A 27,542-nucleotide genomic window follows, 5' to 3' on the forward strand; every position below is an offset into this window, starting at 1 on the left:
TCCAGTCCACAGCACCTTCCATTTTATTGGTTTATTTACAAACAAGGTGAAGTCAACAGGGAAATACAAGGGGTAAGGGTGGGGAGGTGGGGTTAGTCTGGGCTATCCAGATGTGGAATGGAACCCAGGCTAATTTCTCCCATGGGCTGTTTCTCTCCTTTTTCTTTGCATGTCCCTTAGGGACATCTCCTCTGGCTCCTTGGAATGGCCTTCTCTGATGCTCCTGGGTCCCACAGTAAGAGGAGTTGGTCCTTCCTCCATGTCGGGGAAGGGAACAAGAGGGGTATGAGGGCCAGGGCCCCCTCAGTTTGTGTAAACCTGAGTTCCGATCACACGCATGATTTCCTTCTGGATCTTGGGGTCCTGAGTATTAATGTTGGCATCACCTACTTGACCATCCTCATATCTGTCAGAAAGGGGGTGTTGAAAATGAATCAGTATGTATGTTAAGCAAGGTAGGATAGGAATATATGAACATGAGTGAGTGGAACTGTGAATAAATTATGTCTGAAGGGAAGAATGGAACATATGAAGCATCCTGCCTCTCCCCACTCCTTCTCCCTCCTCCCAAAAAAATTTATTATTCTCCTGTTTGATGGGGAGTGAATCCAGGGAAATGTTGGAGTCCTCTTGGCAAGCCAGCTGCCTCTCTGTACTTTCCCCTCCATAGAGTGGTGAAGACCCTAAAGTGGGTTCCCTCATCTCCAAATCCTTGATGACAGAAACAGATTTTCCAAGCAGCATTATCTCTTACCATCCAACAACCCTATTACCTCTATAAACTCCCTGATTTACCCTCTCCAACTCACACAAAGAAGAACCGTGTACAAACGTGGTCAGACACAGGGCACACCCAGATGTTCCCATGTTTCTGAAGGTCCTTGGATGTGATTACTGTGGAGAAAGGGGCCATGAATCAGACACAAAATTCCCAGAGGCCACAATATAGTCATGCCCAAGGAAGGGTGGAGTAAGGAGGAAGACATGAAAGAAAAATATCCTGCCAGACAAACCACACTCATCCACTTAGTATGAATCCCACAGAACTACTGAAAGAGTTTCCCTGTGACCCAAATGAAGGAAAGAGAAGAATAAGAAAGTCTGGAAGGAAGCTGGGGCAGGGCAGAGTCACTCACCTTCACAGAGTGCTATACAGTTCAGATTCCGACTCTGAAGGAAACGGGACTGGATGGATCGGGTCTGGAAAACAGGAAACAAGTATGAATAGATCTAGATGACCCGGAAAGCTTTCTCTGAGAGGAAAGAACAGCACCATCAGGAGTGACAGCTACACTGAATCAATCTAGGACTGAAATCGCCCTTCCACCAATGACCCCTACTCACCACCACCACTTTTATAACATCAACCCATACACAAATACTTAGGTGGATAAGCATGTGCACATTTTACAATGCTTAAATATCCAAACGCACAATACAGGTTGTCAATTTGTATGCATATGCCTGCATATCTTGTGCTCTTGGCAAGTATTCCAGATCTCTATAATTCAATTCAATTCAGTAAGTATTATTAAGTGCTAGGTGCTACGGATACAAAGACAAAGCAATCATTTTTCAAGGGCTAGAACTGTACTCTCCACACAACCCACTCCCCACTTCTAGCCTCTTAACCTTATGGAATAACTAATTCCTCACACTGCCCCCAAGATAACCACCTTTGTCTCCCATATACTTATAACCCCAATCCAGCCCTAAAGAGAAAGTAGTAAATAATGGAAGTCTTTGCCCACTTGTCTACAACTATATCACTTATAAACAGATAATTTTGTCTGATCTTGGAAACTAAGTAAGCTCAGGCCTGGGTAGCATATGTATGGAAGGTTGACTGGGAATATTAGATGTTGCAGGCTAGAAAACCATGGTATGATGGATAAAGTATAAGACTTGGAATCACACAGATTATCGTTCAGATTACCCCCTTACTAGCTTTGTCACCCTGAGTGAGTCCCTTAATCTCTCTGGGCCTCAGTTTCCTCATCCATAAAATGAGGGAGTTGGAACAGATGACCTTTAAGCTCTCTTCTAACTCTAAAAGCATAATCCTGTGATCCTATAAATGCTGGATTGAATTGAATTTTCTTTCTTTCTTTCTTTCTTTCTTGGCAGTTGGGGTTAAGTGACTGGCCCAGGGTCACACAGCTAGTAAGTGTCAAATGTTTTGTCTGAGGCCAGATTTAAACTCAGGTCCTCCTGACTTCAGGGCCAGTGCTCTATCCACTGTGCCACCTAGCTGCCCCTGAATTTTCTCATAGCAACATCTAGCCTCCAATGTATAGCCCAATGCACCCCCACTTGGCCCCTATTAAATTTTAGATAGATTACCTGAGGGATGGTGTTCATCCGGTTGTACCTCTGGACTAGCTCATCCTTAGAAGGCATCCTATGTTGTCCTTTTCCCATTCCTGCCACAGATCAATATGCCAGGTGAAATGAGCCCAAGATAAGGAGAATAAGAAAATGGAACATGAATTCCGAGGTGTCAAGTGTTAGGGTTGAGTGACATGAGGAAGCAAGCTCAAGAATAGAAAGAACAAAGATAGTCTCTGATCATAGGATGGAAAGAATTGTCTCTGGTCACTAGATATGGTAATATCAGGTTTGACCAGCAACACCCAATAGAAACAAGAGGAAGTCCAGTCCAATATAGGAGATCATGAAATATAAATAAATCCCCCATCCAGCAGGCCATCCCTGGCTTTTCCCCAACCCAACAAACCATGCCACCTAAGACTCTATCCTCTCTGATTACCCCACTAAGCATCCCAGTGTTTGTCCAAGAATCCTAAGTGGGCTGTATATCTGAGCTGTATATCCCTCACTATGGATGGAGTCTAAACCTATGGAAACAGGACCCAATTGCCTTCAAGCTACCTGAAGGTAAGAAAATAAAAACGGAAAGAGGAAGGAAGAAAGTGAGACATCCATGGTTCTTGCTAAAGGCCCTCAGGGCCCATGTAAAAGGCCTCTGAACAGGGAAGGGACAGGAATGATGCCAGTAGAACAGGTCATACTTATTAGGTGTTACTGGGATCCTATTCTATTACCCCTCAGTCATCTTCATGTAAGTCTCTCTCCTTCTATATGACTTGAATTCAGAAATAGTCATGGCCTCAGGGGAAGGTAAAGTTTGTGACATAATTTTTTGTTAACAGTTGACAGAATTTTAAGGCTTGTGAAGCCCTTTATATATATTATCTCATTAGATCTTCACAACAACCCTGTGAGATTGATACTACAAGTATTAAAATGCTCATTTTTCAGGTGAAGAATTAATTTATCATATAACTAACTTCAACCCCCCACATGCTAACCTTGGCCAACTGATCTGCATGAAAAGTCTACAAGGGCACATAAAACTATCACTTCCATCTCTCCCACCCTTACCAAGATACCTGACCCAACATGTAATCACAACCCTATTAGAGCCCAGTACAACAGAAACCTCAATGACTGGGCTTCTCCTTCCTCTCCCTTCAACCATCTTTGGTCATCCTCTTGCCTTCGTTATATCTAGACCCTAGCTCCAAATCTCAAAATCCCCACTGAGCCTGTAAAGTACTGCTGTCCACAAGATGCACAATGATAGGAGGTCTGGGTCATAATTAATACCCAAACTCTATAGGGGTAGTAAATAATGAACCAGCTACTCAAGTTCCAAGTTTGATTCTGTTGGGAAAAAAAATAAAAACTTCTTTAGCCCTTGCAGACCCCAGAGGTTACAAAGAATATAGCGCAAGGTCACTTAATCCCTATAGGGAGCCTTAGTAGTATTCCCTATGAGACAAGCCAGGCTCCGTTTCCACCTTTCATCCTTTTTTCTTTTTTTGGGTGAGGCAACTGGGGTTAAGTGACTTGCCTAGGGTCACACAGCTAGTAAGCATCATGTGTTTGAGGCCATATTTGAACTCAAGTCCTGACTCCAGGGTCAGTGCTCTATCCATTGCACCACCTAGCTGCCCCTCCACCTTTCATCCTAAAGCACTCCACCAGTACTATCCAGATGTCTCAAATCTATGATGTTTCTGCAAGTTTCCCAAGAGCAATCTGTGAAAACATGAAGACCATTTTATTTAATGTTTTGATTCAGGGACAGGTACTGTTAGGAGTTCCTCAAACAGAAATGAATATAGCTATAGATGAAACAAATAGACCTATGGTCCTGTGCCATTTATATTCCCAAAACCCCATATCTGTTCATATTTCCCTAATCTCTAATCTCTAGCATATGCCCATACAAAATGGCTAGGTCAGCAAAGGCTCCACTAACAAATAGTAACTTCTTACTCCCAGCACTCTTCCTATAGTAGATAAGGGATCAAATAGGCTTTGAGCTGCCTAAGGAAATGGAATAAGGGACAGCTAGGTGACACAGTGGATAGAGCTCCGGCCTTGGAATTAGGAGGACCTGAGTTCAAATCTGGCCTCAGACACCTGACATTTATTAGCTGTGTGACCCTGGGAAAGTCACTTAACCCTGACTGCCTCATTAAAAAGGAAAAAAAAGAAAAAAAGGAAATGGAATAAAAACTGAGAAGATGGAGGAAAGGAGGACATGCAAGTAGGAACTACCATAGTTTGGGCAAATGAACATACGTTCTCATATAAACCATCTGTGGCAAACATAGCCACTGACTGTGCTTATGTGCAACAGTATTGATAGGTGGAGGGGGGAGCTGAAGGGCAGTGAATAATGCCTTCCTGCATCTCTCCACAAATTATCATAGTCTCAGGTTATTCCTATAATACTAGGAATCAGTACTAAGAACCAGAAAGCCTGGATAGAAAGCAAGTCAAGTTGGACTACCGTCAGGAACTAGGAAACCAGACATAAAATAAAGACTTCTCAGAGAGAACCATGTAGAAAAGGAACTGGTCTAAGAAGGAAATGAACTAGGGGACAGAAAAATCTAGGAATAACAGATTAGTAAATCAGATTTATCTCCTAAACTGGACAAAACTAGACTATATCTCTTTTATCCCTGAGATTGCCTAAATGGATAGAATCTGAGCCCTAATCACTTCTCAAGTGTGGAAGAAAGGGGTTTTGCACTTAGTCATAACCTGAGAGAATGTAGCAATAATGAAGGTATACAGGAAATAAAGGGCTATGTTCCTGTTCCTGTTCCTACAATCACAAAGGGACCCTGCTCTCAGGAGGTAGCAAAAAGGTGAAATAAGCCTTTATAACATCACAAGAGGTGGATATTGCTGGAAATCTACCCTTCCTGATATATAGGCACAGACATATACTGTTATGTCTGTGGGCATAGGAGAAAAGCTCACTCGGTTCCCCCCCATATTTCTCATGAGTTCATTGGTTCAAAGCTGGGCCTGTTCAGCACTCCCTTGCCTTAGAATCAAAGAGGGTGGAAGGCAGAGGCTTCCTAGGGATGGACTCATTAGGAAGGAGAGGATCTACATTTCTAAAAATAGATAACAACAGATCAAGTGCCCACAGAGAGAACAGATGACAGATTGTGCGTCCATGGAGTAAAGTAAGCAGGAATGACACCACAGACCATATGTCCATGAAAGGGAAACAGACATGTGAACGAAGCTTAAGCAGCCATAGAAGGAGATGGACCACTTACCTGAATATCCAAAGGAAATACTGGAGATGGGGCTCAGGTAGATGCCTTTGCCATACGCTGCTCCATGCAGCTTGCAGGGAAACACCAGGGTGAGCAACATAAACTGCCCCCCCACAACGACTCTCCAGGAGAGAAGGGACCTCCTAGGGTAGCTGTCTGTTAGCCACACAGCTCATTCTCCTGTTTGTCCTTTTGTCTATCTCCTGACCCATTCCAGGATTACAAGCAACTGCTCTGGTCAGGAGTTAATTGGACTGGAGAACAGTTAACCCTCCCATTCTTAGGGGATAGGGATAGAGGGAGTGAAACCACCACATCAGTCCATGTTCCTACTGTGGACGCCATAAGAGAGTAAGGCCAGGGCTGCGACAGATGAGCAAGAAGAAAAAGACTCTTTGTTAATGATTTCCCAGAGTCACTGGGGCAAGAGGCTTGACCAGTTAACATGAGACAAGTCACTGCTAAATCAATATACATACAGAGAAAAGTTCTGTCACTTAAGGGCTCTGTCACCTGCTATAGAAGTTTAGTTCATCAACCCCCATCAACACAGTAATATTCTTAATACGTGGATTTCCCTCAACAGATTACTTAGGATTGAGTCCACACCAACCACAGCCTCTATGTGACCCTCACCTCCCAAATCTCTTGGATAGATATGGTGAGGCACCAAGAAAACTAGGGTACCAAGGCTTCAGTTTGGGAATTAGTCGGAATGCTCTAGAGCTTCCCACCACAACAAAGTAGGGATGGTAGAAGGACCCTGCTCTTACCTGGAGTTTGGTGTAGGATGCATTGACCAGGCCATTGCGCAGGATCGAGTGCCAGTTTTCAATGTGGGACCCACTGGAAGGCAGGGATAGAGGATACAAAACCCCACAGTGGTAAGGTCCCGGGAACAGCTCCCAAGAGCTAAAGATGCCATCCACCATCCCAGGACACACAAAGAGATGGACAGATTCATATGCACTCATTGAAAAACTCAGGTATTGTCATGGCTTTGGCTGGCACCTCTTATGCATTACACTAAAATTTACTTCTCAAACTCCAGTCCAGACTCATATCCCCCACTGTCTGCTAGACATTTCCACTCTAATCTCCTATTATCACCTGAATCTCATGGGGCCCAAATCAAATGCAATATGGTTCAACGAAAAGAATGCTGGATTTGGAGTCAAAGATCCTGAGTTTGGACCTCTACCACTTACTACCTGTGTAATCTTGGGAAAGTCACTTAAACTCATCTATAAAATTAAGGTGTTGGACTCTGTGACCTCTAAAGTCCTTTCCAGTTCTAAATCTGTGATCCAAAATCTTGATTTCCCTATTTCTGATAATGGTTCCATCATTCTCTCTGTCACCCAAGTTCAAAACCTCTAAGTTATCTTTGACTCCATCCTTTAAGTATCCCAAGTCCCATTAATTCTTTCCTCAGATTCTGCAATCTCCTTTTTATTCCCACTACTTCATCCTAGTCCAGGTCCACTTTATTACTTCTCAACGGTCTCCTAATTGATCTCCCAGTCTTCAGTCTCTCCCTTCTCTAAATCCATTTTGCATAACAGACTAACACTCCCTTTAGAAAATTTCTATTCCCCCACATTTCTGCTCAAAATCTTTTCAGTGGTTCTTCACTGCTACAAGGAAAGTCCAAACTACTTAGCTTCAGGAATTTAAAGTTCTACAACATTAGCTCCAATCTACTTTTTCAGTCTTATTTCCCACTACTATCCCCAAAAGAACTCCCTCGTCCAGCCAGACTGGTTTTCTCACCCACTGACCTTCAAACAAGATGGACAAGCTTCTGCCTCTGTGTTTTTACTCAAATAGTTCCAGTCTACCGTAATGACTTCACTTGTCTTCTATGCCTATATAAATCCAACCAATATTTTAAAGGCTCAGGTTAACCCCCATAACCTTTGTGGAGCCTTCTCTAACTATCTCAGTCTTCAGTGGTCTCTTCCTCTTCTAAATTCTTCCAGCACCTGTCTACAGCACTTATTTGGCACCATTATATTGCCTCTAGATTCTCTAGCACTATATCTATATATGTCTCATGTCTCCTCAACTAAACTATAAACTTCTTGAGAATAAGGACCATATATTATGCTTTGTATCTTCTACAAAGATAGCACAGTGTTTTGTACGTACAAAACACCTGATAACAGTTGGATTACCTAGATGATGAATTTCATGTACAGAACATTTACACACATAAACAGAACCCTGACATCCATGAACCCATGGGACAAATGTCCCCTAGTTCCTCCCCCCAACAAGCCCTCCCCAGCCCCTACTTCCTCTCCCTCACTGGAAGGCGAAGGTGCTGCCGTAGAGTTTCTTAGCCGTCCGAAATCGGGCCTCCTTGGCAGGGGGGCTGCTCAGCAGGAGGAACTGGTGAGAGGTGTGCATGAACTTCAGCTGCTGCCCGGGGTGGGGGGAATCAGGGGAGACAGAGCAGAGATTGAGATCAGGGAGGGAGGGATGATGGGGCCAAAAAGTAAAAAAGCCAGGAGCATAGACCTGTACTGATCTCCAGAAGATCAATGTTCAAGTGCCAAGATGGTCAATGTGGGACACAAAAAACTGCTGACTAAGCCTGCAGCTATTAGGGTCAGCAACAAAGACAGAACCTCCTTGACCTGTGACTCCCTACCCCACCCCTCAAACAACTTAGAGGGTTCTAAGGAATTTGGAGGAAAGGGTTGGAAGACACTTACCCTGCTGAGAGGTAGCTTGACAATATGTGATCTGTTGCTGGAGATAATCCTGGGGAGAAATAGAGATGAAGGAAAGAGCATGGAACAAGCATGGAGTCTGGACCAACCTAAACATAAGAGTAAAAGAGGTATTCCCTCTAAAATTGATAGGGATGATCCAACCATTTTGGAGAGTAATTCTGAACTATGCCCAAAGGACTATAAAAATGTGCATACCCTTTGACCCAGCAATAGCACTTCTAGGGCTGTATCCCAAAGAGATCATACAAATGGGAAAAGGTTCTACATGTACAAAAACATTTATAGCAGCTCTTTGTGGTGGCAAAGAATTGGAAATGGAGGGGATGCCCATTAATTGGGGAATGGATGAATAAGCTGTGGAATATGAATGTAATGGAATACTATTGTGCTATAAGAAATAATGAGCAGGTGAACTTCAGAAAAACCTGGAAAGATTTATAAGGAATGATGCCGAGCGAAGTGAGCAGAACCAAGAGAACGTTGTACACTGTAACAGCCACGCTGTATGCTGACTAACTTTGATAGACTTAGCTCTTCTCAGCAATGCAAGGGTCTAAGACATCTGCAAAAGTCTCATGATGGAAAATGCTATCCACATCCAGAGAAAGAACTATGGAGTTTGAATGCAGATCAAAGCATACTATTTGCTCTTTTTTTTCCTTCTGTTTTGTTTTGTTTCTTCTTTCTTTGGTTCCTCCTATTGGTTCTAATTCTTCTTTACAACATGACGAATGTGAAAGTATGTTTAATAGGAATGTATATGTAGAGCTTATATCAGATTGCACACCATCTTGAGGAGGGAGATGTGAAGGGGGGGAATTTAAAACTCAGAATCTTATGGAAGTGAATGTTGAAAACTAAAAATAAATTTTAAAAAATCAAATTGACAGGGAAAGTACCCAAGCAAAAGATCATCTGGAAATTCAGCTGTTAGTAGCCAGGTTTACTACATGTGAATAGTGGTGCTTGGAGGTGCTAATAGGTCACACTGAAGCTATCTGCTAGGCCACAGCTAACTTAACTATTATGAATGGCAATACTCAAACATATTCAAGTGTAAAGGGGAAGCCATCAACCAAGAGACTAACTGCTAAGAAGCTAATAATGAATGAAAGACAGAGAAATGGGGTAGGGCCAAGAAGAGCACAAGAAAAGAGTTGATGAGTTGGCTAAAAAGGTAAAGTCCCAGAGAGAGGACTTTGTCAGCTAGAGACCTCTCAGACCTAGGATTCAGACTCAGAAGCCCAAAGGCTTAGGAACCATTCCACCTCAGTTTAAATGCCTTCCACATAATAGATGTTCAATTATTTACTACATAAATAAGCGAGCCCAGGAAGGAGAATGAAGAATCAGATAAATTAACCTGTTCCCTTATTGGCCAGAGAGAGAGAGAGAACGAAAGCCTGGGTTAGAACTAAGGGAAAGAGAAAACTAAAAAGATGAAACAAACTTTTGATGAATTCAGTGGAAGGTCAAATTGGAAAAGGAGCCAGATAAAAGCATTCAGTTACTTGGTATCAAGCATACCAAGAATTTTTGAAGGCAACAAGTCTCCTGAGTTAAATACAGCTGGATTGTTTCTGATCTGTTCCTGTGATACAGTTCTGCATAAAGTCTCTTTATGATCAAAGGAGAAAGTAATTTTGTACTAAATTGTGCTACTTCTGAGGAGAGGAACAGGAAAAAGGAGAGATTAGGGAAAAACACTAAGTCACTGTGGGCACAGCTGAGGAAGGAGTTCCTAGGCTTTTGGGGATGTGTGGTTTTCCACGACCTTCTGAGTGATGGAATTTGAGAGAACTTTGACTTGTAAGCCTTTTTTTAGAAAGGAAGGAGCAGTATCAGCCTGAACCCTTAGACGCTATGCTTCACTGCCCAGCACTTGGGGAAAATGCCCAGTAGGGGGAGAAGAGACCTGTGATGAAAGGGGAGGGAATGGAGGAGACATATATACCTCTCCAAGTATGTGGGATCATTAAATATATGTAGTAAAGAGTATTAATTTCTACATATAAAAACTACTTAAAACACCTACTACATACATGATTAGTTTCAGAGATATCTATTGAGAGCCTTTGGGAACTTAGAGAAGTATGTAAGTTCCTTGGAGGAGCTAAATTTTTGTAAGTCAAATGGAGATAAAGTAACACTTCTGCAAAGCTGGGAGCTGTTCAGTATCAGAAGAAAAGAAAGTATATGTTTCTGCTAGTCCAGGAAGAAAAAGTAACCTTCATCCACATCCACACCCGTACCCCCAGAAGAAAGGAAATGGCCACTCCATCCATCCCCCCCAAAAGGGAGTGGTCTCTGATCTCGTACCCCCCAGGAGGGAGTGGTCACTGCATCCATACCACTGCAGGAGAGGGTGGGCCAAAGGATCCAGCTTGTCCATCTGTTTCTTGATTTCCAGATATGAGCCCTATAGAAACAGCATCCACAAGATTATCTCCTAAGGAAAAGGGAAAGCACTTCACACTGGTGAATCTATCCATAACCGTAACAGAGTGATCAGTTCTCTACAGGCAGGACCCCAGGGTTGGCACAAGGGCAAGGAGAAATATTAAATGACAAATAAAATTTATATATTGCTCTAAGGCTTATTTATGAAGAAATTTTCTCATAACAACCTTACAAAGTAGATAGTACAAGTATTATTATCATTTCCATCTTACAAATTAGGAAAATGAGACTGAACTTAAATGACATTCCTAGGATCACACAATTAATAAATATCTGAGGCAGAATCTGAACCTAGGTCTCCTGATACTAGATCCCATGCTTTATCCACCACACTGCACAGCCAGATATGGTCAATACCCTCAAAAAACCTTTAGCCCAAATGAAAAGATAAGCTATACCTATGAAAATAACTAAATGTGTTTATAAAACATACAGGTGAACCTTACTTTATGTAATAATGGTGACCCTGACAAGTATCTAAATTAAAACTAAATTGAATCTCATTTGAAATATACCTCTCCTAAGTTATTCTGGATTTATTTGTAAGGAAGGGACATATGTAACATAAGTAAAAATTAATCTCCAAATATTCAGGCAAGGAGTCATAGATAGGAAGGGACAGATATGAAGGGAAATGTAGAGTGTCTGGAAACGAGTAAGTTCAGGACAGAGGCTTCTCTGCTCCCTGGGGATATCCTGTGCCCAGAAGCATGGGAAAAGGATCTAGGCCTTGTAGCTACCTAAACCTCTTCTCTCTAACCTAAGTTGCAAATTGCCCCTCATCTTCCCTAAATGCTCACAGGATAATTCCATCCTTCCATTCCCTATCCTGAATACTCCTAGAGCTATGAGAAAAATGAAGAACATATAGGACTTTGAGGCAATAGAAATTACAAAATATAAGAAAAGCTGAAATAGAGCCAACAAGGCAGAAATCAAGGAAAGGCAAGGGGATGACAGGAACTAGATGAAAATAGTACAGAACAATGATGTATGTGAACAGTCAAAGGCTCAGGCATACCTGAGTCATCTCCCGGATGGACATGACACTATCTAGGGCTTTCTGAAGCCTCTCATAGTTCTTCTTCTGTGAAAGTCAAGAAAAAGTAGAGAGTCAGATGTGGAAAAAAAGAGAAGCAATTGTTGGGAAGGGGAAAGTCTCAATTACATTTAAGTTCTTTAAGGAAAAGGAAAATGTTTTAATCTTCTCTGAAGTTTCATCTTCTCTCCCCATAGCTAACACTGAGTGCCTATAGAGAATCGATACTTCCGACATAACAGTATCATCGATTTAGAGCTAAAAGAGACCTCAAAGGTCATCTAGTCTAATCTCCAGTTTTAGAGATGAGGAAACTGAAGCCTAGAAAGGTTAGGGGGCCTTGCCTAAAGTCATGTAAGTAGTAAGTAAAAAAGATGGATTTTAAATTCTGGTCTTTTGATCCAAATCCAAACTCTTTCCACTGTACCATACGACCTCTTCAAAAAAGTTATATAAATCAAAATTACATCTTTTTATATATGAGCATTTATTTGTAAGACTATACACATATAACTATATGTATAATTTATACACTGTAACTAACTGATTAATTTAAAGAGACGAGTCAGATGTTGGAAAAATATCCAGGCTGTCTACAGTAGCCCAATCTATTCATTCTATGAAGTAGCTAAGCCCTGGAGTTCAAGTCAAATATCCCCCATAATGGGGTCTGGACCTCAAATCACATGCCCTCCCCCATAACCAGAAACATATGAAAGGAGAAGTCTCTTACACTTACCCATTTGCCTATTATCTTAACAATGAAGAGGCCAAACCCTCTCTTTCTCTATCCCCTAATGCTCTAAGCTATATGGCTTCCCCAGTTCCTATGCCTTGAAATTAAGGGCAAAAAACCTTCTATCCTCAGATCCTTACACCCTGATCTCCCACATGAGGCCCCTTATACCCTCTATGCCCCATTTCCCTCCATCCTCCTGGACATTAAATTTCCCATCCTCCACATCTCCATGGTTCATGATCCTTTAATCCCTATGTCCCCTGCCCTGTCTTCTCCTCCATATTTACCTTGGGATTGAAGGCAAGAGTCTTAGGGTCACTGGGATCCACAACAGAGGGGTAAGGCTCAAAGATGATGCTTTTTCTGGGAGATTCTAATGCTGCCCGGCACATAGCCACCAGCAGGTCCACCACCTGAGTAGGAGAGAGAACAGAGGGTCAGATAGCATGGGGTAACTTTCCAATATTGGTTACCATATTCCATTCTGCTCTCCTCTACTTTCTGAAAGTTCAGCCCCTGCAGTTATTCTTCACCTCAACATCTGTCCCCACCCATTCCACCCTTTCCTACCTCTGCTCCTGTAGCCACCTCCTCTGCAGCTCCAGACATAACCCCCAGTGTGTAGAAGGAGAAGACACAGAGCTCCCGAGTACAAACAGCTGGCTAAGGGAGTAAGGGATGTATCAGACAGGTAGAGAGGGGGCAGACTAAATTAGGGGAGGGGGTACTCCCAATCTTAACTCTGGAGTTGGGTAAGAATCAGACAGGTAGAGAGGGGGGAGACTAAATTAGGGGAGGGGGTACTCCCAATCTCAACTCTGGAGTTGGGTAAGAATCTGGCGTTCTTTTAACCATCAGCAACAAGTAACCAATAAATGGGTACAGTCATATTTAAATGAAAGATAAAGATTCACAGTCACAGTTCAGAAGGAGTGCTGCTAAAGGACATCATATTCCAATTTAAGTTCCACTAAAACTCTGGACAACTCCAATGAATAACAGGGCTTGGGTGGGAATAAGGAACAACATAAACAAAATTTGTGACAGTTCCAGGACGGGCTCATATAAGTTTCTCTAGAGACTATAAGGTCCTTTCCCAAATCCTAAAGTCCTTGGGCCAGGGCTCCAGGAAAAGAAGTGCACTTATCATATTTGTCCAAGAAGAGGGGTGCAGAGCACAGGGGAATTATAGAACTTATACCTTGAGCATAGACCCATTCTGGAAGACATGTTGCTCATCACACACTACACAGTACTCATTCAGGGTTGGAATCCTCTGTTCTGCATACTTCATAATCTGTAGGATAAAGGGAGTAGAACCAGATCTTGCTAAGGCACTATGAGATGTTCCTCTGAAGGCCCAAGTCTTTACACCTACCCATGCATTTACACATTTGGGAAACAATCTAAAAACAGAAAGATTGGTTCTCTTCTTTCTCATTTCCTACACTATCACCCCCATCAACTTTAGCACCTAGGACAGGGTCTCATATCCAGGGTAGATAAGTCTATTCCAGGTTATTGTCCAGAGTGCTTCAGCATTTGCCCTAAAAGCCCAGTTCAACTTTCATGGGGAAGTCAATTTGTCAGGGGCAGCTAGGTGGGGCAGTAAATAGAGCTCTGGCCTTGGAGTCAGGAGGACCTGAGTTCAAATCTGGCCTCAGACACATGATACTTAACTAGCTGCATGACCTAAGCAAGTCACTTAACCGTGACTGCCTCGCCAAAAAAAAAAAAGTCAATTTGTCTCTCCATCAGTTAATACTAAGGACTATGAATCTCCATGGACAAAGAGCTATGCTAAAAATCCCTGTGGGACAGAGCCATATACCTTAGGAAGCTTACTGTCAAAGACAGATGAACCACTAGAACTAGAGAAATTCCTTGCTTGAAGTACTTCCATTAATGCTTTTTACTTTAATATTGCTATTCTAACCTAGAGAATTTTTCCCAAAAAGCAACATACACTAATTTTACAATTTCCATGAAAGACTATGGCATAGAAAGAGAAAAGGGACTAAATTTATTTAAGGAATTGTTGGATACCAACTAGGAGCCTAGCACTCTGAGACACAAATCACTCTATGTGCAGTCTAGCAGAGGGAAATAATATAATGTAGTAGAAGGAAAATGCAAGTTGGAGTTCAGACTTCACTGCTCATTAGCTTAGACAAACAATTTTACTTCCCTGAATCTCAGTTTCCTCACAAATAAAATGGAAGTGACAATATTTACAGCTAGGTGGCAAGGTAGAAAGGGCACTGGACCTGAAGTTGGGAAGACTTGTGTTCAAATCTGGCCTCTGACCCTTAATAGCTCTGTGATTCTGGGCAAGTCACTTAACCTCTGTCTGCCTCAATATTCTTATCTGTAAAATGGGGATAATAACAGCACCTACCTCACAGAGTTATTGTGGGGATAAAATGAAATACTTGTAAAGTATTTTGCAAACCTTAAAGCACTATATAATTATTATCATTGTTGTTGTGACTACCGTCTACTTGATAGGGTCAATGTATAAATCAAATGAAATAACATGTAGAAAAGTACTTTATTAACACTAAAGCACTATGTAAATGTACTATTTACTCCTATAGATCTCCACCATCAATGAAGAGCATTAACTCCTTCATGCATTACTAAAAGATAGTCATGAGTTGCTGTGGTAAAAAAAATATATATATATATATATATATATATGTATGTATGTATGTATGTATGTATACACACACACACACACACACACACATACACATATACACATATGAATTGATGGCAAACTTCTGATGATGAGAATCTCCAAACTCAGTTACTAAGCTGGTCTTTGGATGGCTAACAGACACCAAGTCCATCATGCGGCACATTTTTGAAGCCTTTCCAGCTTGGAAGAACCTGACAAAGCTTGCAGTCCACTGTTACAATCTTTGAGAGCCAAGAGTCACTTCTACCCCATGATGAAGAATCACTAGGAATTTAGTATAGGCATATATGATATATTTATACATATACATATATATATATATATAATAGCTTACATTATTAATATTATTAAAAGAAATACATAAGTAACAGTAGAAAATAGTACTTGGAATTAAGTATATGGGCAGTGTTAGAGTATTTCAGAAGAGGATGAGATCTTTTCAAGCTGATTTTCATGATTTGGAAATGGCGTCTGAGCTTGGTCTTGAAAAATAAGTAGCATTTTAATAGGAAGAAATTGGTAAGCAGAGAATTCCAAATGAAGGGAAGAGTGTGAGCAAATGCATGGAAGCAAGAAAATTCAAAGGGATAATATGAAAATAAAAGTATATGGCAAGTAATGATGGTCTTTGGTAAAGTAAAAAGACACCAGAGGGCAAGGAGTCATATACTAGCTTGTGTTACATTCTAATTGTTTCATGTGTGAGTTTTGTCTCCCCAACAAGACTATAAGCTCACTGAGGGCAAGAATCATGCCTTCTTTTTCATTTCCCAAAAAGCCCAGTATAGGAGGTAAAGAGGGGAAGAGGTAGTCTGGAGTAAGGGGATATATAAAATAGTTAATTAAATGATGGTGTATGCAGTTCAAATATGGTAGAAAAAAATAAGTCCAGTAAGGAGAAGTACTTGGAGGGATTTGGATGGGGCCTGAGCTTGTTTACCTGGACAAGAAATCCATATTCCAGGGTGGGAATGTTCTTGCAGTGACCACTGACCTGAGGAAAGAGAAGGTCCCTGTGAGTCCTCTCCACAGTCTAGGGTACTTATTCTAACTCCACAGAACTTCCCTTGGAGCAGCAGGTCCTTAGCCTGGCTCAGATCTGGGCAGTTTTAAGATATGAGAGAAAATTCCAGACTTAACAGTCCAGAGGGCCTTTAGGCATATGTTTAATGGCTTTGGTGGAGAAAGAGATATGAGCTCTATCTTTGTTCCTCTTCCAGGAAGGAAAAGGTAGAAAATAGAAGCCACTGACTACAAAACTTTACCCCAATGACACCATATAGCGATATCCTATTTTATATCACTACCCCTCAAAAGCTCTGTCCTTTCTACCTTATGGTCTGGCACCATCAGAATGTGATTAGCTAGGAATTAACTAGCAATCAAGATTTAACGTATTTTTCAACCTCCAAGTAAATATATCCCCCTCCCCTCAATCTTCTCAACCCCCAACGCTCATCATTCAATAATTCATGGCACCTCAGTGGTGAGAGATATTTACGTAACACAAAGCCATGTGAACCTAAGAACCTTAATCCCAGGAGCTATTCTTCCCATTTCCACCATTCCAACACCCCAACCAATGCCTCCCCAGACCATGTACCAAGGGAGAGGTCCGAGCTGGGGGAGGGAGGCCCACGTGCTGGGGGCAGGGGAGACCTGCCTGGGGGCTGGGAGGGTAGCCAAACACTTCTACTTTGGGATTCTTCATAGTACAAGATATAGAGCGGTTCATGAGGCGCCCAACACGCAGCTCTGGCACACCCAGTTTGCCCTTCAGCATGGAGTCCTGGATAATGGGGAAACTGGGGGACCTAGAGAAAGGAAGCAAAGGTAAAGTGCTACAACAGGGACCTGCCTGAACAAAGATAATAGGGACCCAAGTTGAAGGTAAAATTTGGCATGACAAATATCCCAAAGCCTGAACACAGCCTCCCTAAATCTGAGACAATCATATCTGTCTGTGTCACACATATATCTTTGACTTACCTGACTATATAAGTTCATACATCTCACACTAGGAGCCCAGGATCAGCAGGGTCCATGTCTAGATCAGCACTGGCTAGCCCCATATGACCAGGAGATTTCTGATAATACCTGTTGCATTTATTCAGTCACTACTGAGTGTCTACTATATGCAAGGTACACAAAGAAATATCTACACTGCTAAGTGCTAAGTATCTGCAGCCCAGTGGGCTAAGTCTCTAATTTTTGCTAACAGTCAGACTACGGGAACTATACTGAACATGATACCAAGATTCATCTGTTTATTCCCTTAATGGTCATTTCATAGGCACATGGAGAATGCTAATTTTGGGGGCATCCAGAAAGCACTAGCAACAGAAACATGAGCTTGAGAACAAGGAATGGGACACTGAGTTAACTCAAACTGACTGTTTTCTATACTCCAGGATAAAAGATGAGGGTCAAGAGAGGGGACGGGTTTGAGTACCTACTCCCAATCTCTTTTTCCCAAGGATCAGAGGGATGAGAAATGGTAGAAGAGATATACCAGAAGAAAGAATAATGGAGACTAGAGGTAAAGAGTGGAAAGAACAAGACATAAGGGATAGGAAGGTGATGTGTTAGATTATAGGTGAAAGGACAACAAAACAGAGGGAAGGAAATAGAAAGGAATAAGTACCGGGGGAGAGTGAATAAGTTAAAATATAAGTTCCCTATTTTTTGTCTTTGTATCCCCCAGTAGTTAGCAGAGTGTAGATGCTTGGTAGATGTTTAATAAATGTTTGTTTATTGGTTGACAGCATCAAAAAAACAAAGGAAAAGATGGAATATATAGGTCCAGGAAGTAAAGGTCATGGAAAGATGTAGGAAAAATGAAAGTAGAGTAGGAAATAGTACAAGGAGGGCTGCAGCTACACTCACTTGGGGATAGGTGAAAAGATGCTGAGGCCTGCTCGAAATTTCTTGATGGTGCCACTTGCCTTGAACCAACTGTGTCGCTTCTCCTGCTGGGTCTTCAGGAAGTCGTTGCTGAGATGCTTCCATTGTTGGGATGTGAACATTCCAAGAATCCTTAGGGGGAGAGAAAGAACAGTTTTGAATAGACACAATAAAGAAGGGATGATCAAGGACTAGATGAATAACTCAAATCAATCACACCTGCATTTCCAATTTGAGGTCAGCTCTGGCAAAAAACTCATGATCTTTTTTTTGGGGCGGGGGGAATTGGGGGTGACTTGCCCAAGGTCACACAGCTACTAAGTATCAAGTGTTTGGTCTGAGGCCTGATTTGAACTCAGATCCTCCTGACTTCAGGGCTGGTGCTCTATCCACTGTGCCACCTAGCTGCCCCAAGACTCATGATCTTAACAAAAGCAGCACACAGAAAATATGCCACTTACTGAGTACTCAGTAGAAAACAGAGGGACCCTCCCCTAGAGGCCTCAAGGCTGGTGGCCTTGCCTAATGGAAGCAACTCTTAGGAGGCTATACTGAGAGATTCCGAGGGTGGAATTTCTTGTGTAAGGCATCTGGAGATTGGTAGTTCATACTCCAAGTATTATCAATGAGAAATAGGGTAGAAGTGAAACATATCCCAGAAGGGATGCCTTGCTTAGTGTCTGTATGAATAATATGGACATGAAGAACAGAGATGGGAAAGAATCTTAAACTTTGCTGAAAAGTGAAAGAAAGGGATTCGGGCATGAGGACCTTTCATTATATTATTCTCTTTCCTTATCTAAACTCCCTGGTCACCTCCTTAAGGGAAGACCAACAACTGGCATATCAATCATTTGACCTCCAGAATTGTGATATACTTCAAACAGCTAAGGACAAAGTCAAAGAGAAGGGATCTGTGAGAACCACATCAAGAACAGAGAAGTGGCCCAGACAGACTCCATATTCCTTACTCCTGGAATACAGGGATCAGCCTTAACTACTGGGATCCCAATCAATGTCAGCTGGGATGAACTCAAGCCTAACTACTGCAAAATCCCAGCAACTCCCACTGGTTTCAAGGATGAAGTAAGCAGTCAGTATCTTCTAAGCCCTGTTTATCTCTCACAAGGAAATCTTTGGCCAAAAAAATGGTCTACCTGTCTGCCCAACCATCTACACATATGTATATCTATCTGCTCATCTGACTGTCTATCCACCACCCTCCTGTCTGATAATAACTAGAAAATATCAGGATTCTTACTTTTTCAACTGAAGACCCAGTCCAAACCCTTCTTTATTGGATGGTTGGAAAACCTCGATTGATGGTTCTGCAAAAACAACAATATTGAAAACTGTATCCACAACCTCCTATGGTCCCAAGAACACAGCTGAGCAAAGAGGATATCAAAGTACCATTAAATGGGCAGGACTAGAAAGTATAGAGATGCGGGAAGGCTCTCAAGGCACAGCTAAGTAAAGAGGATTTTCTCAGTCACTTAAGCAAAACTGTTTCAAGGACCTTTAGACAATACAGAGTGAAGGGAATACATCTAGAACAAAGTTTGCAAGTTATCTAATCCCAAAAGAGACCAGGAAGGACTGGGAAGAAGAGAACTAAGATAAAAAGTAGGACAGAAGAACAACCTACAAGATTGTAAGTCTCCCATGCTTTAAATATCCCAGGGCCTGAAGAAAGGAAACGACCACTGTACACAAGAAAATGTAGACTGAACCCACCAAAAGGCCCCACCCTGTCCAGTAACCACTTTTACCAGGCCCATCCAGGTACTGAGAGAGTGAGAACCGTAGCCTCAACACAATTGGTTCTGTCCGAAGGACCTTCCAAGCTGTGGAGACTTCCTCCTGGGGGGGGAAGAGGTAGAGAGCTTGCTTTGGTCACAGCCTTGATCATGTCAAGAGAAGGTAATGGCTGTTGAAGGGGTAGAGGATTTATACATTTACATACACATACACAGACCCACATACACATGAATAAACTTGATATCTGCCACACATGTATACATACAAATGCAGGCACATGGACATGCCCACCATTATCTGCTGATAGCCTAAGGAACAAGAGAGCCCAAAGCACATGCTCTGAATGGAATATGCAGGTATTGCTGCCCTCCCCCTTTCCCCTACTCTCAGCTTGGAAATGTTTCCCAACATGCTCCGAACAAAAATCAGCATCACTTACATCAAGGAAGCTGATGTTGATGTGGAGGTCAATGTCCACATCATCAATGGTTCCATATTCTCTGCAGAAGCACATATGGCTAGAAGTAAGAATCTCGGGGTGGTTGGGGTGAGAGGGAAAGTTGGGGAACAGGGAAGGTCTTGGCCTAAGAGACTACTGCAGATGAAGAGGGGAACAGGAGGGGGTGGGTTCTCTGCCCCAAGTCACTCATTTGATGAAGACCTTTTCCAGGGCAGGAGTTTTCACCCCAGGTTCTACAGAACCACGAGGGGTCTATGGATAGGTTTCAAGGGGTGTGTGAATTTGGATGGGAAAAAAATTACATCTTTATTTCAAAATGATCATTTTCCTTTCCCGTACTATGAATTTTCTACAATTAAAAACATTCTAAGAAGGCATCCATAGGTTTCACTAGACTTCCACAAAGGTCTATGCCACAAAAAACAGTTAAGAATCTTTGTTCTAGGGAAATCATTTGAGGAAAAGAGTCCTGCCTCCCTCCAACCCCACTCACCTGATGGACACTGAGTTTTCACTATAGATCTCTTTCACAGCTTCAATATCAGCATCAAGCTGTGGATGTCGGTATAAATCTGCTGCACAGCTCCCCTAAGTGGGTGACATACAAAGGGATAACAAGAAAGAATAAGCAAAAGGAGAGACAAGAAAATGGTAGCTCCAAAGACAAGAATAGGTAGAATCTGCTTAGCAATTTAGATCACAAGGGTTATAAATGTGGCAGACCACTTGAAAGACTTTATCAACAGATACTGGTTAACCCAGGATGTCCAGTACTCTAGATGTGCTATCAACTATACTGAGTCCAAGCCTCACACATTTTAAGAGTTCCTGGTTTCCCCTCTCAGCTTTAGATCATGGCTTTGGAAACTACATCTCTCTGGAGAAAGCTAGGGGAAGGGGTGGAGATATGGGGTGTGTGCTGAAAAACACAGAAAATAATTCAAGCAGGCTTGGTATGAAGAAAGTATCTACTACTCCCCCGGTTTGGATGTATTCAGAGCAGTGAGAATTTTCAGGAATTGGTAGCAAGATGATCACTGAGCCCTGTGGTTAGTAACTAGTGAGAGAAGTAACTGGCAAAACATAGATTGGTTACTTCTAAATACAAATATGCACATGGCTACCTCCACAGGGACTGTCCCAATTCTTCTACATCAGGCCTGAGTTGGGAAGAGCATAACCATATGACCATGTTCTGCATCTGGGATTATGAGGGTTCTGAGATGTTGCCACAGTTATACCTTTTAGCCATGGGTTAGCCTAAGATAGGCCCTCACCTGTACTCCATAGAGGAATTCCTCTGACTCATTGTCCCCATCTGAATCATCATCAGTCCAGTACTGGCTTTTAATGTCCTAAAATGAACAAGAGTACAAACCTTGCCTATGGGCAAGAGAGGGTGCAGGCACATGAGAGACTCACACAGGTGAAAAAGAGTCCCTCAGTGGTACATACGCTTGCCAAAAAGACTATTTTATGGAGAACTCACACAGGACAAGTGCTCACATGGTAGTCAGAAAAAGCGATACAAGGACACTCTCCAAGTCTCTCTTAAGAATTTTAGAACTGATTGTGTCACATGGGAGACACTGGTACAGGACCGCCCAGCATGGCATACCCTCATCAGAGAAGGTGCTGTGCTCTATAAGCAAAGCAGAATTGAAGTAGCTCAAAAGAAACGCAAGATGCGCAAACTTAGCGAATCCGCCTCAAATGTTCACATGGACTATTCGGGCCCAACTTGTGGTAGAATATTCTGGGTTCACATTGATCTGACTAGCCACAGTCAGACACACTGCAACATAGTGATATCATTTTGGTCCTCTTCAAGAATGAAGGACAACAACCAACACACCCTCAGTGGTACAGAAACTGAGCCAAGGGGGAGAAGGAGGAATAGGAAGGGAAGGGGGAGGAAAAAAGAAAACAGCTACCTCCTTTTCTGAGGCTGATATCCAGGCTCTCTTACTTCTGATCTGACATTCCCTAGATTCCCCTATCCCCTAACCAAATTATCTAAATCCCTTCCCTAATGCTTCTGTCTTTCCTTGTCCTTCCCATTCTCTCCTCCTGCTCCTCTCAGGGTCACCATTCTCACCCCCAACCTAGTTCTTAAAGTCCTTCTCATATCCTACACTATATTCTATCTTTCCCCATCCTCTCTACCACCAGACCCGAGTGAAGAAGAGGATAACAAAAAAGGGGTCAGGTCTATATAGTATCCACTCTGCCTATATATCCCCCCAAAAGTTTACTGTAGAAATTAAACCTCCATGGCAGGCATCTGTGTATCTGCATCATGAAAGCAGTTCCTCACCATTGGGTCAGTGGATCACACACACTTGCCAGTCAGCACTAGGCAGTGCCCCTCCATGCCACCAACTGAGGTCAGCAAGATGGACATCCAGAAGACCATTCAGGGAAGGGGAAGGGATATTATCAGAGGCTGACTGGATATCTATCAGGGAGAGCGGGCTCTGCTTGTCTCCGTGGCAACCAAGTCACTGTCCTAAAGATGGTAGACAACAGTTGGTTACATCACTATTCCACAGCCAAGGTCAACATAAGGAGGCATATAAATACAAACATACTTACAAGTACCTTTACAATTGTATATGTAAAGGATACTCTCTGATGAAAAAGGCCAAAAGAGTATCCTAAGCCTATATAAAATGATACTCCCCTCAGACAACAGAGGACTCAACAGCGGCCCCTACAAAGACCCCAGAAGACTTACTCCCAGGATGCAAACGTAGCCCATATTGACCTTGCAGATCCTCTATGGCCCGTATTACTTCCCTTACCCAATAGGGTCCCAAGGACCTGATGAGTACAACAGCTCCAGCCCTGTTAAAACTCTCTCTGTCTAGAGCAGAAGCCATCAGTTTTTTAAATACCTAGAGGCCTCAATAGCAAAGAGAGCTTCACTTAGAGTAGAGGTATAAAGTATTGCATATGTTCTAGGCTAATAAAGGGCCTTCTGAATCAACTTCAAAAGCCACCAAAAACATATGCCTTCTACCTTGGAGAATATCTTACCCCATCTTCTTTCTTCTACCCCCATACTGTCTACCTCTGTGTGTGAAATCTGTGGTATAACCATAAAATAATGTACATATAAAACTTTTTAAAATATAAACTACAACTAAATGTAAATAACTATTCTCTTGATGGGGGGGCCACCCTATGATATTCAGAATATGAAACATCGGAAAAGCCTCCCCTGTCCCTGTATTTTCCGAATCCCCCTGGTCTGAAATGCTACCCTTAGAGCTTCTTCCTTTGGCTTAAGGATTTTTTTTCCAAGTTCCTCGTTTAAAATGTTAAGTCCCTCTGAAAGGAGAATACATTAAATCACTCTCTCCAGTTTTTGGATTATAGTTTATCAGGCCCAAAGAAAGACCAGGCTATAACACAGCATGGGTCTTCCAGGGAGGTGCTTAAAGAAGATGTCTGTGTATACATTTAACAAGCTTTGGGTAGGCCAGGATGATGTTTAAGTTTCTAGAATATTACAAGTTAATTATAAGAATCCTGAAAAATAAAAAAACACAAAAGAGATGAGGAAAGAGGGAATAAGCATTTATATAGTTCCCTAGTATATGCCGGGCATGGTATATGGGCTTTTATATGTATTATCTCATTTGATCCTCACAGCAACTTTGGAGGTAGGGAAAAAAAAAGATCAAAAGAGAACAGAAACAATCAGGACTTTTGTTAAAGCAAAATGAAATGCTCATTCAAAACAAATCTAAATAATGTGAAGTTCTATATATTATTTTAAAAATTGTTTTACATGAATGATTGTTAGAATCTTAAAATTTAAACTCCAACAAAAATTGGGGGAGGGGGGTAATGAGTGTAAACTGCTAACAGGGCAACTCCCCCAAAAGAAAAGAACTCTGTACACCATAATGATCAAAAGGAAAGAACCCAGGTGTCCTAGAAAAAGCAGAAGTCAGTGAGGGAGGGAGGGATGGAAAAGAAGGAAGGAAAGAAAGAAGGAAAGAGGGAAGGAAAAAAGGAAGGAAAAAGAGAATGAGGGAGCGTATTTATCAAATACTGGCTATGTGAAAGAACAACAAAGTATTCAGGTGAAGATGGGGACCAGGAGCAGTAAGAAATTGTTTAGGTGGCTGAAATCATGTCAACACCAGGCAAGACTTGGAAAATAGAGACAAGTGGAGAGAAGAAGGAAGCTAAAAAGGATTCCCAAACAAGGCAGGAAGCATGTTCCATCCATGTGTCTATGCATATGTAGATCTGTTTATATTCATATCTGGGAATCCTAATATCTCCAGTTTTGTGTTCCAAGTCCCTTTCTTAGCCAGAGAGGTACCTGCCCTGTGAGGATATCAAGCTAACATCAATCAAAGCAGAGTTCTCAGTATACAAAATGAAATACCTGTAAGACATCTATCACTATTTCCCTATTATTAGACTCCCTAGAATAATAGCTAACAATAGCTATTGACATAATGCTTTAAGGTTTGCAAAGTGCTTTACATATGTTATCTCATATTAGCCAGCCTTGTGGGTTCAGGCCCAGTATTAGCCATCAGTACTATTGCTTCTACTGTAAATGTTCCCTTTTTCCTATCAGGGTAGTACAACTGTACAGAATATTTCAAGATTTCTCCAGAAAAGGGATAAATGCAGTCTAATACTGCTTTGGGTCCCCAGGAGTCAGGGAAGGTGCTCATCTGCTATACTCACTGTAGACCTTAGAAATGTCCTTCCTTGTTTCTAACAAGTCAAAACAAAGGTCTCCTTAGAGTGGACAAAAACAACCCTGATCTGGATTTCTCTATATTCAATTAAGCAGCAAGGCAATGGTGCTATATCGTACTTAAATACAAAGGTGAAAAATGGCAGTTTCTGTCCCCAAAGAGCTTACAACTCAGTAGAAGGAAAAGACAAGTATGTACACAAAAACAAAGCGGGAGAAAAGTAGGTAGAAACATAGAATTAAAGGCAAAAAGACCCCAGAGGTCATCTGGTCCAACCATTATTTTACAGATGAGCAAACTGAGGCCCAAAGGAGATAAGTTAACTTGCCCAAGGTCACATGAGAAGCAGGTGGCAGATCTGGGATTCAAACTCAGGTCCTCTGACTCCAAATCCAGGATACTCTTTCCACTACATTAAATATAATAGAAGTCAAAATGAGAAAAGCACACAGGAGAGGACACAGAGAAGCATGGAAGCCTGGGAAGGAATGGATCTTCTTCCACTGGAGGGGTCACAAGAAGGCCTCCGGGAGGAGAAAGTACCTGAGCAGGGCCTTGAGAAAGGGGAAGGATTTTAACAGGCAGAGGTATGGAAGAAGTGCCTTCTAGGGAGGAAGATGAAAATGGAAAACCCCTAGCCTCGCTCACCTCCAGTGACCTCCCACCCTCGACCACCCCCAGCACCCGCGACCTCCCCGCCACGGACACTTACACACACACACACACACACACACACACACACACACACACACACACACACACCCATCCCGTCTCCATCATCCTCCCCCAGTCTCCATGGCAACAACTAGGAAGGCCCTCCCCCTCCCCTTCTTCCTCCTCCTCCTCCTCCTCCTCCTCCTCCCCAGCGCGCGCTCACCACTCGCTCGCTCCCGACGATCCCGGGCCTCAGCCCGCAGCTTCTCCAGGAGGATGAATGGCCTAGGGGCCCGGGGCCTGGGAGCTTCCTGGGCAAGGGGGCGGGAAAGCAGCGGCGCCTAGGCCCGGCCCGGCCCTCCCCGCCCCCTCCTCCTTAGCTCCGGCTCTCGGCGGGAGGGGGAAGGGGGGGCGAGGCGGGGCGGGGCGGGGAGACGAGACCGCAGAGGCCGCGGCGGCGGCGACGGCAGCCGGCGTCCAGGAGAGTTCCAGCTCTCCCGCTCTCCCTCCCCACGGCCGCCCTCCCTCGCTCCCTCGCTTCGTTGTTCCTGTCACAGGCGCGCCGGGCCGGGCCGGGCCGGGCCGGGCAGGGCTGCTTTGCGCATGCTCCCAGCGGCTACGCTCGGGTCACGTGCTCTCCGCTTAGGGGAAGGTCAAGGCTGGCGCTAAGCTGCAGGAAGGGTGGCAGGAGCTGCCTCGGTTGGGGGGGCTGGTGGGGACCTTGGGGAGTCTTATCCGCCTCCTGAGGTCATCCTCCTCCGGACACGAAAGAGTTTCTCCTTTCGGGGTCCAGCCCCGCCTCTTTTTGGTTCGGGAGGCGAGGAGGAGCTGTGGGCTGACACACACGCGGTCCTACTTTCGGGGGAGGGGTTTGCGCGCACCCATGCATACAGAGAACACCATTCAGTAAACCTTCACTGGGCATCTTTGTGCAAAGCACGGTTCTAGGGCCTGGGGACGGGCGGATGTCCCCTTGGCTCTCTCTGACGTCCCACCCCCTAGTCTTACTAGCCCTCTACGAGAGCTTCCTGCCTCGTGCATCTCTCCCACTCATGCGCGCGCGAGCACACACACACACACACACACACACACACACACACACACACACCCACCCATCATCGTGGACAAGGGGCTGCAGCACAGCACGCAGCTTTATTTTGACGTGGGGCAATTTGCAGTTTGCGCAACATTTTCCTCACAACCCTATGCGGTAGGGTAATGCAAGTATTATCCTCCTACCGTTGAGGGAAAGAGACTAAGAGGCCACGTTTCAAATCCAAGCTTTCTGACTCTGAAATCTGTGCTTTTTGCTATTATACCACGCTGCCTCTATGAGACAAGCGCAGGTGAGGGTCGCGGTCATGTGGAAGACTTGATGGCACGGGCACTTCCCTCCCTAAATCAAGAGATACTTTAGTGGATCTGGAATCTAACCTAAAGCATTCCCTCGGTTGGTACATAACTCAGCCCCTCCCTGCCTTCCCATTTCGTGATTCTTGTCGGTGTTTTTCCATACATCCTTTGCAGAGGATCCATTCAGCACCGTTGACGCTCTTCTCTAGATTATTTTTTGTGAGTATCACTGGAGCACTTATTTTGGCTATTTATGTCTTATCCTTTGCTAACTTCATAAGACTAGCTCACCTCCTTTTCTAGATCATATATTTCCTCAATGACTTGAGTATAGGTCATCATTGAAAATAAGCTGCAGCCTCCCATCATGCTTCTTTCAACTTTGGTT

General features: G+C 43.1%; 1 protein-coding gene across 9 annotated transcripts; it reads right to left on the reverse strand.

The window, feature by feature from the left end:
- Positions 1-5: 5 nt before the first annotated feature.
- Positions 6-26,562, reverse strand: PARP6 (poly(ADP-ribose) polymerase family member 6). Of its 9 annotated transcripts, none has more exons than XM_078150889.1 (24): positions 26,025-26,401; positions 25,476-25,556; positions 22,735-22,926; positions 21,695-21,772; positions 20,911-21,005; positions 20,397-20,457; positions 19,969-20,059; positions 19,458-19,524; positions 18,179-18,328; positions 16,896-17,106; positions 16,233-16,286; positions 13,793-13,888; positions 13,162-13,254; positions 12,879-13,004; positions 11,835-11,900; positions 10,705-10,772; positions 8,333-8,381; positions 7,924-8,036; positions 6,386-6,458; positions 5,613-5,682; positions 2,344-2,423; positions 1,137-1,200; positions 810-894; positions 6-406 (listed from the first exon to the last, which is right to left on the reverse strand). In XM_078150889.1, the coding sequence occupies exons 3-24, from the start codon at positions 22,735-22,737 to the stop codon at positions 304-306; spliced, it is 1,896 nt and encodes a 631-aa protein (XP_078007015.1). In that variant the 5' UTR covers positions 22,738-22,926; positions 25,476-25,556; positions 26,025-26,401; the 3' UTR covers positions 6-303. The 9 variants fall into 9 exon arrangements, 8 of the variants coding, with proteins under 8 accessions (XP_078007015.1, XP_078007018.1, XP_078007017.1 ...); XM_078150892.1 differs by having other exon boundaries at positions 7,924-8,033; positions 16,956-17,106; positions 26,025-26,400; XM_078150891.1 differs by having other exon boundaries at positions 16,956-17,106; positions 26,025-26,400.
- Positions 26,563-27,542: the final 980 nt, after the last annotated feature.

The sequence above is a fragment of the Phascolarctos cinereus genome, unplaced genomic scaffold (genome assembly GCF_003287225.1).
Source record: "Phascolarctos cinereus isolate Bilbo 61053 unplaced genomic scaffold, phaCin_HiC Scaffold_3;HRSCAF=262, whole genome shotgun sequence".
Lineage (NCBI taxonomy): Eukaryota > Metazoa > Chordata > Mammalia > Diprotodontia > Phascolarctidae > Phascolarctos > Phascolarctos cinereus.